Raw genomic sequence first — 16,936 nt, 5'->3', positions numbered from 1 at the left:
TTTAGATGAACTTAATAATTGTACATTTTAACTATCTTTTCTAGACAAAAGCTTGTACAATGTTTATATCACATTTTAAGACCAGATTGAATGGGGACCAGGTACACAGTGACAATTTTTAGTGCTTGTATATTATGGAGTACTTTTCAGTTCTTAAATAATATGCAGCAGTTAGAACCATTCATTAGGCATTGATTTAACTACAAAATATTTGTCGAAGGTGAGGAACACATCCAACTAAACATTTTGATAGGCCTAAATAACCTATTAATAAGTTTCTTTTTTTAAACAATTTTTTAATTTGTTTTTGCTTTTCAGGGCTCCATCTGTGGCATATGGAATTTCCCAGGCTAGGGGTCAAATTGGAGCTACGATCTGCCGGCCTCCACCAGAGCCATAGCCATGCCAGATCCAAGCCACGTCTGCGACCTACACTGCAGCTCTTGGGAATGCCGGATCTTTAACTCACTCAGCAAGACCAGGGATTGAACCTGCACCCTTGTGGATCCTAGTCAGGTTCATTACCACTGAGCCACAATGGGAACTCCCGGTTTCTATTTTTCATCTATGCATGAACAAAACAAAATAGTCCTGAAATGTATTGATCACAGGCTTTGCCTGACCTCAAAATTAGTATTTATCTGCCTATTTTGTGTGTATGTGGGGGGGCTTTTGCTATCAGACAATGCAGATAATCTAATTCTTGTTAACATAACCACATTAGAACGTTGTACCAAGGGAAATCATCACCTACATTTTGGGACCAAAGTGTCTATTATGTATCTCTGAAATTTTTTTTTTTTTTTTGTCTTTTTGCTATTTCTTGGGCCGCTCCCGCGGCATATGGAGGTTCCCAGGCTAGGGGTCGAATTGGAGCTGTAGCTGCCAGCAACAGCAACACGGGATCCAAGCCGCGCCCACACCACAATTCAAACAATGCCGGATCGTTAACCCACTGAGCAAGGGCAGGGACTGAACCCGCAACCTCATGGTTCCTAGTCGGATTCGTTAACCACTGCGCCACGACGGGAACTCCTGAAATTCTTTAGATTTTAGACACATGTTCTCAGAGGCAAAAGTTTCATGCTTTTATCATTGTCCTCAAATTCATATGGTTTAGAACTATATTGGCCCTGTAATATAAAACAGTTATTTCTTTTGTTCCATTAGTTTTATTGCGTTTATTTGGGTAGTTTAAAGACTACGAACAATCTATGTTTTATTTTCGCTTGGTATTCCAGTGATTGCTTAAAGGCTCTAAGCCTTGTATCAAGTCACAAAAATCTGGCCTCTTTGTTTTACTCTAAGTTCCATCTGCCCTTTCACACTGGAGTTGTTTCTTTATCTCAACATTACTTTTGGTTCCTGGGGACCAAACAGTTGCGATTTTGATTTTGACTCTCCCACTTACCTCTGACCTTGGACAAGAAACTAACCTAACTCTAAGCCTCAGCTCTCTCACCTGTAAAATGGAGATAACTGTACTACCTGCTTCATAGAGTTGTTGAGTGTATGTAAAATGTGCTGTAAAAAGAGCAGCTTGCCCTTTGCCCATTGCCCATCCACTTGCCCCCAAAGTCAATCAGAAGGATTAGATGAGAGATGTCTGTACATTCTATTGCTTTATTTGGAGGAGAGGAGAATCTGTGACCTGTGTCACTACTTTTATTTCTAGTAAGATAAAGGCCATCATTTTTAGCCCATGCCCTACAACTTTTTGGGAAGGGAAACTGGGAGAAGAGAAATGGCATCCTAGTGAGAGAAAGCCTAATGCTGACCACAGCATTTTCAGCATTTCCTAGCATTTTGTAGCTATAGTGCCATCTTTTAGTCTCTTTTATCTTTAAAAATGAGGAGTTCCCGTCGTGGCGCAGTGGTTAACGAATCCGACTAGGAACCATGAGGTTGCGGGTTCGGTCCCTGCCCTTGCTCAGTGGGTTAACGATCCGGCGTTGCCGTGAGCTGTGGTGTAGGTTGCAGACGCGACTCGGATCCCGCGTTGCTGTGGCTCTGGCGTAGGCTAGTGGCTACAGCTCCGATTCGACCCCTAGCCTGGGAACCTCCATATGCCGTGGGAGCGGCCCAAAGAAATAGCAAAAAGACAAAAAAAAAAAAAAAGAATTATTTTAGTATGAATTAGTGTAAAATACAGCTATATATGGGAACAAAAAGTCTCCAAACATAGATTTCCTGTCTTATTTTGATGTATTCCTAGAAATAAAAACATAGATGTATATAAATTATTGTTTTAACTAAGTAGTCCTTCAATCACTTATTTCCATGGAGAAATTTACATTCTGCCCAATTTCAAGGAAGGACCAAAGGTAAAGAATGATGAAAAATGTGTTTTCCTGCTTCCCTAAAAGTTATAATTTTGTGGACTATTTTATAGAATCGACTGTCACAGGCCACCAGGAGGACACAGAGCCATATGCCACAAGCTTGGCCTATGCAGATCCTCATTTCAGTGTAAGACTTCTTGGCTGTGGTATAGACCCTGGCTACTCCTGCAGTTTGTGAGGGTTTTTGTTGTTGTTTTTTAGTTGTGGTTTTTAACCTGGATTGCACTTTTCACTGCTGTGCCAACTTTTCTCAGCCTCTGTGTGAATGGGGGCTATTCAGAGCTTCCCATGGCTCTGTGGTCTATGGACCGCAAATCCTCTGGCTCTGTGCTCCTTGGGAGTCTTGTTGAACTTGACTGTATGGGGAAGGCAGCACCTAACTTCTAGTCTAGCTCTCAGTGCACCAGACGTGTAATCAAGAAAAGTGTCCAGGGGGTGCTTAGGAGAAATGAACTTTAATATTTTTTTCACATTTTTTACCCGTAAGGTGCTTTCTAAGCTCTAATTCTAAGCCATTGCTCCTTTTTTACTCTTTGTATTTTGAAGCTGCTGTGATCTTTATCTCTCTAGGTTGGCTTTGGAGACAGACATCTGAATTGAACCCTAGGTATCTTACTTTTTGGCTATATAACTTTTGGCAGGTTACCTTATTGATTCATTCAACAAGTATTATTGAATGTCTTGGGTGCCAGACAGTATTCTAAGCACTGGAGATACAACTGTGGACAAATAAATATGCTGTAGCATGCTTATGTTCTAGTCAAGGAAAACAAATAATAACCAAAATAAATGAATCCAAATATGTAGTTTATCAGTGTTCAGCACTGATGTGAAGAAAATAAACTTTCCCAGTGAGTCTCAGTATCTTCATCAATAAAATGAGGAAAACCACCACCTCACAAGGTAGTTGTGTTGGCACTTGTCAAGTCTTGAGGGATACACCAGTATGGATGAGACAGCCTGCCTCTAGGTAACTTGGAAATGAGGGATTTCTTCCCAGACCCTTTTGACCTGCTGGAGTACAGGAAGTGTTATGTTCTGAGGATTAAATTGACTAGAGTAACCTGTTATGTGATTTATTCCAAGTGTCTCTCTTCTTTCGGTAGGTGCCATCTATTAATTAATACCATGTAAATGGTATTTTAAAAATCAAATCGTGCCTTCCTATAAAAAATCAAATCATGTTTTCCTATTGACACACAATTTGAGAGATGCCACTATCTTAGTAATCATTTTCCTTTACTGCCTCTGTTGGTGGCTTGCTTATTTATTTATTTATTATGGCCATACCTGTGGCATACAGAAGTTCCCAGGCCAGGGATTGAATCCAAGCCGCAGCCATAACCTGTGCCACAGCTGTGGCAACACCAGATTCCTTAAGCTACTGCCAGGCCAGGGACTGAACCTGTGCCTCTGCAGTGACCTGAGCCACTGCAGTTGGATTCTTAACCCACTGTACCTAGTGGGAACTCCAGTGGCTATTTTAAATATCTATAAGGTCTTAATGTTATTTGGGTGGCAATATTTGTGATTTTGAGATTTGAACGTAGACAAACATGAAGTCTTTTCTGGATTGAAAATTCTTTTTGTGAAAGATGAACGCAAAGCACCCATCACTTCTAGTTCTCCCATATTTTGGTCTCTTGTACCCCGATTTCAGTGTTGATTTTGGAAAAATAAACGAGGTTTTCCTAAAAGTTTTGAGCTTGATTTCTGAGCCATCATTTAGCAATAATATAATTAAAGGTTTTGATTGTTTTTCCTTTCATTTTTAAAAAAGCTAATTTCTCCAGGTAAAATCCATGATGTATCGCTCTATCCCCCCACTCCCATCTCACTTTACCTTTGATGTATTACCTGTTTCTCTACAAAGTATTTTATAATATTTTTCCAGCTTGCTTATTTTTACTGCTTCTCCCATCTGCTATTGGATTTTCTATATTTGGCTTTAGCCTCTTAATAATTTGTTGTGTAAAGCCAGTTGAATGACCTTCTATCCTTTTGTCTTTTCCATCTTGTCCTAATGCAGATACTCTAAATTTTGCACAATTGAACCACCTTCATTTACTAGTAGGACTGATACACCAAGTATTTAACATTGAGATATTCTTTTTGATAAAATGTGCTTGTACCCGAGTAAAACCAAAGAAAACTATAGGAGATTAATCTGAGAGCAGTTTTGCATTTGAGTGGCAGCATCTTTTGACAGACGAGATCGGGCGCATTCAGGGTGGTATGGCCGTAGACAAACAGCAGTGTCTTTTGAAATCAGACTGCAAGTTGAGAAAAGCACTGAGCACTAAGGGAACACTCATGTTTGGTTGATATATTTCCCTACACAGACAGACTGTGGTAGTGCGAAGTGTGATTCACAGCACACCAGCTCTTAGCCAGGGTCACTGCTCGAGTGGTGATGTGAGTCTTGTCTATCTGTCTGGTATAATGATGCCTCTATTTAGCACTCAGTTTTTCTACCCCTTTGCTTTAACATTAAGCTGATTTTTTTCTAATTGAACAAAAGGGGGTTGTACGTAAAACTTACTGTATGAGATCATTTTGACAGAATTTTCAGTGTGACTAAAATATTTTTTAACAGCCTGGTTTATTGTATTAGTATTGAAAAATAAATTTCAGTTAACATTTGAGTGAGGAAATCTTTGGGTTTTTTTTTTTTTTTTTTTCCTGCTAGTAGCTTAATTTTTAGATGGCCAGCCTACATCTTGCTGCAAGCGTGATCAATTATGGCATTATTTTATACTTTTTGAAAATTTCAATCATATTTCATTAATGGTGTTCATTCATTAGCTGTTTCTAAAAAGCTTCTCACTTGATTTTTCCCCCTGCTGAACAACCCCATGCCCCATACCTGTTCTACTTTCTCTTCTCTCTTCCTTTCTTTCCAGTGCCTGTCTCCTGCCACATGCCCATCAAGCCTAATTGCAGCTTTGGGAGAGCTTTGGTGAGGCAGTTCCTTGGCCCCACCGTCCCTTAGGGGTTTAATGCTGGTGGGATGTTCATGTGGCCCTCGAGCCATGTCAGTGGCTGCTGCAGCTCCCAGATTCTAAAGGCTGGTCACCTCAGGCCCTAAAATTGTTTTAAGTCTAGGACATTTTAGTCTCATGATAGATATGGCAGGAATAATACAATTTGGGTCACTTTGTCAATGGAAATTAACCTCCAGCTCTTCTGCTAATTTTATATAAAAATTGGTGACATGCAGACTATTTTTAGTTTCCCTCAAATTATAGTGCTTTAAAACAATTTTCCTGACCATTAATGTTTTTCTTTTATAACTGAGTAATATTACTGTCACTGATTTGCTAATCGTATATATATATTTTAACACCACTTCTTTGATAACATTTAAACTTTGGCCTTGTATGTAAACCTTGGAGAAATTAAAGGTGAATATGAGAACCCAGCATGGAACTCTGGGGTTCATTAAATATGAATTAAATTTTTTCCTTCAGATGAGAAACAACTATAATGTAATAAGTCATCTGCCTTCTTAAAATTCTGTTAAAGATGCAGTTATTTTTTTTCTCTAGACTTAAAGAGAGATCTATGCTCTTACGCAATTTGGAAAATAAATCACCCTTAATCTGAAAATTCATGGATACCATTGTTACCATTTAGAGGCATTTTTTTTTTCCTCTCTCACTCGCTCTCTTTTTTTTTTTTTTTTTTTTTTTTTTGCTTTTTAGGGCTGCACCCGCAGCACATGGAGGTTCCCAGGCTAGGGGTCAAATTGGAGTTTCAGATGCCGGCCTACACCCCAGCAACTCAGGATCCGAGCCATGTCTGCGACCTGCCACAGTTTAAGGCAACGCCAGATCCTTAACCCACTGACTGAGGCCAGGGATCGAACCTGCAACCTCATGGTTCCTAGTCAAATTTGTTTCTGCTGTTCCACAACAGGAACTCCTCTCTTTTTTTTTTAACAAAATATTTTAAACACACAGAAAAATAAACGGACACTTTGTGCACTGAATACCTACATAAGGACACTCAGAACTATTAATGCTTTAGAAAACAAACTTACTGTTCCTAAAGGGGAAAGGGGATGGAAGAGGGATAAATTAGGAGTTTGGGATTAGCAGGTACAAACTACTATATGTAAAGTGGATAAACAACAAAGTCATACTATATAGCACAGGGAACTACATTCAGAATACTGTAGCAAACCATAATGGAAAAGAATATGAAAAAGTATATGTGTCTATACATATAATTAAGTCACTTTACTGTACACCAGAAACTAACACAACATTGTATATCAACTATACTTCAATGAAAATTTAATACAGTGTCAGTGTTTGTCGTATTTATTTCTAGTTTTTATCCTTGGCCTTGTTGATGTGTGTGTGTGTGTGTGTGTGTGTGTGTGTGTGTGCATATATTAAAACATACTTGAGATCATATTATATATATAGTTTTATATTCTATCTTTAACATTTTTAGTGTTTTTCCATATCATCAAAACTTGTTTAATGTTTTGTTGCAACACTAAATTTATTCTATATATGTGCACAGATGTTGTTTTTAAAGTGATAATTCTATTCCTATTTAATTAATTAATTTTGCATTTACTTCTAGTTCCTTTAACATAATATATCATATACTTTACATGACTTAAAACACTGTTTTTCAAAAAACTGCAGGTTGCAACTCATAAGTGGGTCACAAAATTAACTTAGGTTACGGTTAACATTTTTTAAAAAAGAATAGACAAGATCAAGATATTCCTATGATTCTTTGGCAAAAATTATGCATATTGTAGTCAGTTCTTTTGTTTTAGTTATCTGTATGTAAATTTAAAACTTTTTTGACTTGAGGTCACAGTCTGAAGTATTATTAGGAATCATATCAGCCAACCCACGTCATGTATGTTAGATTGACTTCTGTCTTTTATGCATACATTTTCTAGATTGATTTATTAGAACTGGATACTTTAAGAGTGAGGTAATCAAATAATGGCGCAAACTCTATACCTCTAGGTTTTAGCACTGGAGGGTGTTCTTCCCCTGTGGGGATCTGGGCAGTGCTGTTTCTTTCCCATTCCGTTTTAGTCTGAGAGGCTTTGAGCCAACTCAAGGGTGATGATCCCTTGTGGATGATAAATTGTTTCCTTAATACTTGATTATGAATTTACCAAAAGATTGTGATATGAATCAATGGCATACGTTAGAATTCTGAACTCAAGCATAAATCTCAAAAGTTTTACCTCGTGCTCCAATTCTACCATCCTACCTCAGCTCTCCATTTGGAACTACCACTACCTTCTGTTCAGAGTGAGGCCTACCTTCTCTTATGAGCACTGATGCAGTCGTGAATCCAGTCATTTCTCTTAAATGAAGAAACAAAACACTTGAACACTCCAGTGTATTGAGTTCTCTCTATTTAAAACTTAAGGAAGAGGTCCTTTGATGTGGCATAATTCTTACATACAGTAACTGTTCAACATTGCATTAAAACAAGTCTCATCATGTTTTTGAGAATGGTAACAATCTAACATACATGACGTGGGTTGGCTGATATGATTCCTAATAATACTTCAGACTGTGACCTCAAGTCAAAAAAGTTTTAAATTTACATACAGATAACTAAAACAAAAGAACTGACTACAATATGCATAATTTTCTCCTTTTGTAGCTGTCACTTATAAAGATTCCAGTGGTTTAGGAAGAGGGACTCAAGACTTCAGAGCTGAATGGCTGAAAGTAGCAAATGAATAACAGGAGAGATGAGGAACGTTGGGAATAGTAATAGGTCTATTTGGGTAAGATGTATAAGGTATTTATTCTCTCATCTTGCATTTTTTGAGACCTATTTTGTATCAGTTACTCTGCTGGGTGCAGGACATCCAAAGATGACTAAGCCTGGAGCCCTTAAGGTTCTCAGAGCCTTGTGAGGAGTACCAGAGAACAAATAATTAAATAACAGGGCCATAAATGCTCCTGGGCTTTGGAGTCCAAAATATGTCAAAATTTTGGCACTTATATTACTAGTTGACCAGTGTAAGTGGTAATCATTTATTTAACTTTTTAAAGCCATCTTGCTAATTTTCCTCATCTATAAAGAGATGTTCCAGTTACTTTGCGTGGTTTTTGTAAGAATTAGAGTGTACACATGTTATACAGCACATGCCTGGCATTATGGTAGGTTGTAGCTCTTGTTGTCTGTATTGTTCTTGTTATCATCTTTATGATATAGTCAGCATATTAAAACCAAACTAGAAAAAAGTATAAAAAGTACCATAAAAGCCCATGTAAGAGGCAACTGGCCCCAGTTTCTGTACACGGCCTGGCATAGTTCTTTGTTTCCGTTGTACATATACGTTCACTCTTCTTTCTGGGTGTCCGTGGGGACCCCTTTTATTTGTTTGTAGACAAACTGTGTACCTTCATGTGAGTCACCCATCCTTTCTCAGTCTCCTACAAACAGAAGGATTCCCCAAGATTCCCTTTCTCTCCCCATACCTTCCCTTTCCATCTTCCTTTCCTCTTTTTTTCTCTTTTCTCCCCTCAAAAACTCATCCATCAATTCCTGCTGCTTCAGCCATCACCTCTATGAAGATGCTTCCCAAATGTATACCCACAGCATTTCCAGCTGCCTGCGGGGCATCTCCATCTGGAAGTCCTTCTTGCATTCAAAGTTAACCTGTCCAAAACTGAACTCATTAATTCCCCATTAACACCCCTTTTCTTTCCAGTCCTTGCTAATGTTAGTTAGCATCATCACCTCCAGCAAACAGGTTTGAATCTTAAATTCAGCCCTTGTCTTTCCTGTGCTTACCGATCCCTTCTTGATGTCTCCCTCATGCAGTCAGTTGGCCAGACTAGCCTGATCCACATCCATGCTGCTGCCATCATTCAGCTTTTCTTTTGCATACCTACTGCCACTACCCTAATTTAGGCCCTCATTATCTCCCACCTGGAATACTGGAAGAAGCTACTCCTAACTAATCTTCCCTCTCCTTTCCCATGCACCCAACACACTATTGCCAGAACAACCATATTAGGCCCAGAGCAACAGTTTTAGTCTTTAGTTCTAATCACATTGCTCCCTTGTTGACAAACCGTCCATGCCTTCAGACTGCCTGCAGAATAAGGTCCCAACCCTAATCCCTACTTTCAAGGTGCTTCACTCTTTAGACCGTCTTCTGGGCTTGTCCATCTTCACACATTGCCCAAATGGGTAGCCCCACAGCTCCAGAACCTATTCCCTATTCTTTTACCTGCTTATCATTCTATATACCCTGTTATTTTCTCCTAAAATACCCTTCTTTCCAGTAATGCCATCCCAGTCCTACCTGCATACTCTGCTCTGGAAAATTTGACCATCTTTAAGGCTCAGTTTGAATGCTATCTTTACTATGAGAGAGCATTCTTCTAAAACGAAGCAATTTTCTTTCTTCCTTTGTGTACTGATAGTTTTCTGTTACTCTACTATCTTTATTAACTGTTCCTTATATTATTCAATTTAACCATTTTTTCAACATATAATTTTAGCTCTTTTGTTAAACTTCTTATTTCTCTGCATATCTCTTAGTATCTTTGTTGAAGAAATGGAATTTGAGAGACTATGAAAAGATGCCATCACTGTGATTTGAGGCTTTGAAATACTTACAGGATCGGGTTAAGAAGAAAACCTGCTTGATAGTTGTGGAAAGATATGATGGTGCAGTGAGATCTGCAGTTAGCCATAGAAACCTTAATGTGAGAAGGCTATGGAGCTAGGTTGCATGAAGTTTACCAGTTCAGTCCTTATTTCCATGAAATCGTAAAGCTATTAGAATATTAGTGTTAACTGTTGATCTGTTGTAGCTCTAGGACAGAATTTTGAAGGGGGCAAAGTCCCCCCCCCCAAAATTCAACTTTTAGGCTTTTCAGAATGATATTATTTAAAATTAGTGATATATCCATATTAGCTAATTTTCCAGAACTATATAGTATATGATATCTATTTAAATTGAATTGGAAAAAATAATAAATAAAATAAAAAATTGTATTGAAATATTATTTTAGATTTAGAACATGACTAGTTTGTCCACCAAGCTACTCCCATATTTCTCAGTAACTACCGCAAAAGCCTCCTAACTAGTCTTATATCTACTTTGACTCCCTGCCCACACACCCCCAAGTCACTTTTCCACACTGATGATAGAAGATTTTTTTTTTTTTTTGTATGTTTTTAAAATATATCTGATTACCTTGCCAGGGACTCTTTGGATAAAGAGCTAACCTCTAATCATGATCTATTTGACCTGTGTAGTCTAGTCCCTGTCTGTCTCTAGCCTCATCTCATACCGTGTTCTTAACCCTGAATATGCCTGTTCTTGTGCTGTGGAAAAAAACAAACACTCTCCTTGCCTCTTCTCTTCTCACAGCTCTCTTTTATATCTCTTCTTCCTTTGGATGTCAACTTAGGCATCATTTCCTAAGGAAGCTTCTGGCTTTCCTGGCTAGGTTATTTCCCAGTTGTAAGCTTTCACAACACCACTACTCTTTATCCTTTGTGATGTTTATTACCATTGTAATTTTACATTTATTTGTCGCTTTTGTTATTACCAGTCTCTTCCATTAGGTTATAAGCTTCACAAGCTCCGTGCCTGGTTTTGCTCACTATGGCATCTGTGCCAAGCACAGTGCCTGATGTATGGAAGGTGTTCAGTCTATGCTGAATGAATGATTGAGGGTTTTATATATATCAAAGATTGTGCCCAATTTTATACTTACACATATTGTAGAATATTAGGTAATTAAATGTAGTAAAATCAGATCATAAAGAATCACAGAGAAGAAAAAAATCTCAGGTGTCAGATAGTCCAGGCTTCCCTCTCATATGTTACATTAGAAGCTGTGCAGTTTCTAGAACACGTTTATTCATAAGAGATTCATTCAGCATTAGCAGAGGCTACTCTATTTTTCACCATGTTGAGCCAGAATTCACCAGCTACATTTTCTATATATTAGAGTTAGTCTCTAAAGTAATAGTTGCCAGGTCTAGCTCCTATCCATACAAGCAGACAGCTATCACGTCCTCCTCTAGCTTTAACTCTCCCAACCCTTCTTTACTCAGATACTGTGCTCCTGCCATACTGAATCAGGAAACAGCTGTGTCCTCCTCGCCTCCAAACCTTCACTCATACTGTCTCTTCTCTGGAACATATTTTTCACTTTCTCTTCCTGCTTCAGCTCCCCTGACGACTTCCTCCTCATTCTTTAGGTCCTGGGGGGGGGGGGGGTCTCTCTTTCTTTCACACCTGCCCCCTGCTTATGTTAGTTACCCTCTGTACTCTCACAGGCCTTGTTCGTCTCATAAGATAGGAGAATATTTAACAGTAAAACAACACATTGTATTGTTATTTTAATTTTTTTGTCTTTTTAGGGCTGCACCCGTGGCATATGGAGGTTCCCAGGCCGGGGGTCTAATCGGAGATACAGCTGCCAGCCTACACCACAGCCACAGTGGGATCCGAGCCACATCTGCAACCTACACCACAGCTCACAGCAACGCCGGATCCTTAACCCACTGAGCAAGGCCAGGGATCAAACCTGCAACCTCAGGGTTCCTAGTCAGATTCATTCCGCTGCGCCATGACAGGAACTCCCTTATTATTATTTTTAATCTATCTCACTGGTGCTCATCATGTCCTCCACTCTCTGTTTAGCACTGTGCCTGACATGTAGTAAGCACTTACTACATTTTTGACTGCATAAATTTGAGAACATCAATTTTACTATTCTCCAAGCTAGCACATTCATAGATTTTTTTCAGCCACGCATGTGGCAGTGTGTGATTTCACTATCTTCTGGTTATGCTCTAGCTTGTCAATATTCCTTCTTAAGAGAGGCACTCAGAATAAATCATAGCGTTCCAGGTGACCTGGGACTATATGAAACATCTTTGCAAGTTTAGTATCCTAGGGATTTTTTTTTTTTTTTTTTAATGCTCCGGAGCAAAATCTCTTATTCTCTTTTTGTTGTATGCTAATTTTTGAGCTGTGGATGTTATCAGTTTATCTTAGTACTGTTTTTTTAAGAGTGTTAATGAAGTGAGTTTAAAGGAGTTGTGTTTTGAAAACATTTAATTTACTCAAGTTGCTAATCTATCTCTGGGTTGTTAAACTATTGTCTTACATGAAAATTGATAGTTAGTAGGTGTGCTTTTGTGACTGCTCTCCTGCTTTCTGTCAACCAGTCCACTGCAGTTTCTTTTCCTAGTGTTTTCAGTAATGCATTCCGAAAGTGTCAAGTGTTTCAGTGATAGATGATGTTTGGGGGTCATGGTGGGAGGAATTCCTTAACTTTTGTTATTTTGGGAGGTAGAAAGGAAATAATATTCATAGGAGATTATGTAGTGGGGAAGACTTTAAGAGATAGAAGGAGGAACAGCAAAAGAGAAAATATGAGTAGAGAAAAAATAGTGGCAAAAAAGTAAGAAGGCGAGTTCCCATTGTGGCTCAGTGGTTAACGAATCCGACTAGGAACCATGAGGTTGAGGGTTCGATCCCTGGCCTCGCTCAGTAGGTTAAGGATCTGGTGTTGCTGTGAGCTGTGGTGCGGGTCACAGATGCAGCTCGGATCCTGTGTTGCTGTGACTGAGACGTAGGCCAGTGGCTACAGCTCCGATTCGACCCCTAGCCTGGGAACCTCCATATGCCAAGGGAGGGGCCCTAGAAAAGGCAAAAAAAAAGTAAGAAGGCAAGAGAATGTAGTTTTCTGATCACCTTATCCCCTACCACGTGCTTCCTGCAGTGTTAAACTTTACTTATGTTGTCTCTTCTATGCAGTAACTACTGCACAGAGAGTAGATGCTGTTATTAGCCTCATTTTACAGAAGTGATAGTCTGAGTCTTGTGGCTAATAAATGGCAGAAGGATTTTTTAAAACCTGGTTCCAGAGTGGTCAGTATTTAGCAAATAGTTTCTACGTGAGATGAAGCAGATGCAGAGTCACGATAGCATAATGAGTAAGCATGTATGTAGACTCTAGAGCCAGATGGCCTAGGTTCAAATCCTGGCTCTGTATAAGGCTAAACACCTGCTAGCTCTGGTACCCTTGGCAAGGTGCTCCGTCTCTCTGTGTGCCTCATTCTCCTCATCTGTAAAATCAAGATATTTGTGGTACCATCCTCAATAGAGTTGAGAATTAATTTAATTAATATATAGTAAATTCTTAGAACTGTTTCTGGCATATATAAAGTCATTTATAAGGATTGATTGTTGCCACTGCTGCTGTTGTATTTTTATTGTTTTATTGTTGTTGTTGTTGTTGTTGTTGTGTGTGTGTGTCCTGTGAAAGGTCCCATCTCTGAGAAGTTTGAGGAAAGTGTTGTCAGAACTGTTGCCACGGGCTGTTTCATCAGCCTCACTTGTTCAGACGTCTCAAGGTTCACATCTTAAGAGTTCCTATGATCATGTCCTTCATTCCTAACCAGGCTCAAACCCCAACATAGACAGACAGACAGATGCACACACGCACGCACACACACACACTGTCTCACCTGCCTTTTCTCCCCTTCTAGAATTAGGAGTCAATTCAGGCCTTTTCTCTTTAATATTATTATGCAAGAAAGGAAGAATAAAGATTTACCTTAGGTAATACTTGAATAAGGACCTAGTGGCATAAGTTAAAATCTTCAATTCAAAGCAAAAAATTTAGAAAGAACTCCTATTTCACATTTTCTCCTTCCAAAATAAGGTGCTTCCCAGCCTCCCTATAGTTCAGCTCTATAGGATATAAGTAGATTGGTACATGATAATAAAGAACTTTGGCCATTTCTGATAATCACTTGTTTCTACTATGTTATAGTTTAATTGCCTTAAATTAGTTTCCTTTTCCTAGGAAATTATAACTTTTTTGTAAAAATCACTAACCCCTCTAACTTGCTGAAGATCACTTACCAAATTAAGGGGAAAATATAGGTAGAGAAAGAGCTGTAACTGTTATTTTGCAGAGAGCCTGAAGATCTGTCTTATTTTGAAACTAATGAAAGTATGAAGGGGTCCTTTAAAAAATTCATTTGGAAGTATGAGGGACGAAAATTTTTCTTAAGTAATGAACTAACTCATTAATTTTGGTTATGTTAACTTCACCTAAGGAAGTCTTAATAATTCAATGATATAAACTTTTTAATGTTTTCACATTCAAGACTTGTATTTGTATTTTATGCATCTCTTTGATTAGTGCTTATGAACATTGTACTAAATATTAATTTATTATAATATATTACCCATAGGTTTTTTCTTTTTTTAATGCCATTTAATTCTTGTATGACAATCATTTGCAATACTTAAATAAAAAAACCCAAAAATGTATTCCTGAAACATATTCCTAACCTTAGTTTTAGTAGGAATTATAAAAATTCAGTCCTCATAGCAAAACAATTTGTATTGTTTGTTAAAGCCTAATGTTGTCTAGAATGATAATTCCTTGCATAAATAGAAATGGCAAGATATTTGCCCATGGTGTTTATTTCCATTTCGCTTCTCAAAATAAATTAAGTCATTTGGATGTGGTTTATTCCTTCCATTCTCTGAGCTGCTTTTCTACCTATGAAGACAGAAATCATCTTTTACCACTTCCCCTTACCGCCATCATCGCCATATAATACCACTTATTTCCAAGCCATACAATTGGTATTTCACTTGCTATCCACTCTCACAAAACAGTTAAAAACTGGGTTCCTCTCATTATCAGAGCAAGTGCATAAAATTGTATGGTAGGATATAGGGAAAGCCTGGAAAGAGGAGGAAGCCAAATTATTAGATCTCACAATTTTGAGAATGACACTGTCAAAACCAGCCCTGGGTTTCTCCAGCTGTTTCCTGAGCTCACTGCTTCCTCCTATTAACTCTTCCCTCAGTCCTGTTTCTTTCCAGCAAGTCCCATTGTCTGATTTTAGAAGCACAGGTGTATTTGAAGCAAATCTCTAACTTGATCTGACTGATTTTGTGAGGGTGTATTAATCCTCTTTTTTCTTTATTTGTTGACAGGGGCCTTGTACATGACAGCCAGCATAACCTCCAGTTGAGGGGCTTGGTGGTGCTACTTATTTCTAAGGCAGCTGGGCCCAGCAGCGTGAATGCTTCTTGTCAGAACTATGACATGGTCAGTGGGATCTATTCATGGTAAGAAGAAATTAGTCTTCTGACATTGCTATCTAAATTGTGTTTTCTTATGGTGGTGAGTAGAAATCACTGTTTAGTGCTTTGTGATTTTCTGGTTCAAAGGTTAAAATATTTTGTAAAGTTAAAACATGGATTTTTATTGTTTTAACAATGGTCTTGGCTGGTTTGCATGTAACTTTGGTAAATTTTCTCACACATTTGCGTTAAATTTCTACTTGAGCATTTAAAATTTCCTGTTCAGCTCTCCTCCTGCCCCATCATGGTATTATTGTATCTCTGTAGTGTCCTCTATGTCATTTAGTACAGGATTCATGATTTTTAAACCTACTTAGCATGATAATTTAGTTGTATATATAATGATGCAACTACCATTTTAGGAGTTGTAGTCTTATGTCAGTGCTGTATCATTTATTTTATTTTGCTTATTTTTATGGTGAAGAGGTTCTACTAAAGTGACTGGAATAAGAAACTTTTACATCTCACACATTTAGATTAAAAAATAATTAATAAATCTATTAAAAATAGATTATTACTATTCGGGTTACAAATGACCCCTTCTCTAGCTGGGATAATTTTGTAAGCCTTTTACCATTTATCCATATAAGTGTCTTCACTAGAAGGGATATCTTAGGATCGTTTTTAGTTCCTTCACTCTGAGATAATTTATATTTGTTTAGTGCTTTGTAGGTTACTGATCATTTTAATAATAGTTATCCCATTTGATCCTTACAGTAATTCCATAGTCAAGAATTGTCATTATACTTCTTTTACACTTGAGAAAACTGAGATCCAAAAATCTTAAGATTTTTTTCAAGGTAACATGACTGGCAAATGAGGAAAGATAAGGCTCTAACTACAGTTCTCTTGCCTCCAAATCTCATGGGGTTTTTTGTTTTTTGGTTTTTTTTTTTTGCATTTTTAGAGCCACACCTACAGCATATGGAGGTTCCCAGGCCAGGGGTCTAATCGGAGCTACAGCTGCCAGCCTACGCCAGAGCCACAGCAACATGGGATCTGAGCTGCGTCTGCAACCTATACCACAGCACAAGGCAATGCTGGATCGTTAACCCACTGAGCGAGGCCAGGGATTGAACCTACAACCTCATGGTTCCTAATCAGATTTGATTCGGCTGTGCCACGACAGGAACTCCATCACGTGTTTTCTTCTTGATTTCATTTTGCCTTCCTAGTCTGATTCAAAGAATTTATTTCACTTGTAGATTAGACTAGCCATTAAATTAGTATACCAAAAAAGGTCTTCTAAGTAGCTCTTGGAAAACTTCTGAGTGGAAAACAATTTAGTAGATCTTTAATACATCTATATCCTTCCCCTAACCTGTTTGAATTAGAGCTCAAAACTTTACCTTATGAATTTTACGAATTAGAAAAGCTCTTGGCTGAGTTTAGTTGAAATAGAGAAAATACATAAACATCTACAATAAATAGCAATAAACTGTTA

The 16,936-nt window shown here is 38.1% G+C and overlaps 1 protein-coding gene across 10 annotated transcripts in view; it reads left to right on the top strand.

The window, feature by feature from the left end:
* Positions 1 to 16,936, top strand: part of PDSS2 (decaprenyl diphosphate synthase subunit 2) — a 288,051-nt gene that overhangs the window by 91,857 nt on the left and 179,258 nt on the right. For all 10 annotated transcript variants that reach the window (XR_002336490.2, XR_014815633.1, XR_014815641.1 and 7 more), the window contains exon 2: positions 15,343 to 15,477. Coding sequence is in view for 5 of the 10 variants with exons in the window: in XM_084976744.1 (XP_084832870.1) it covers positions 15,343 to 15,477 (135 nt within the window). In the remaining 5 variants the exon portion in view is untranslated. The remainder of the gene's footprint in view (positions 1 to 15,342; positions 15,478 to 16,936) is intronic.

Source organism: Sus scrofa, chromosome 1, assembly GCF_054392235.1.
Source record: "Sus scrofa isolate SSC_HxYL_T2T_F1_AM1 chromosome 1, Sscrofa_HxYL_maternal_Yorkshire_Landrace_v2.0, whole genome shotgun sequence".
NCBI lineage: Eukaryota > Metazoa > Chordata > Mammalia > Artiodactyla > Suidae > Sus > Sus scrofa.
This window is presented reverse-complemented; position numbering and strand designations above follow the sequence as displayed.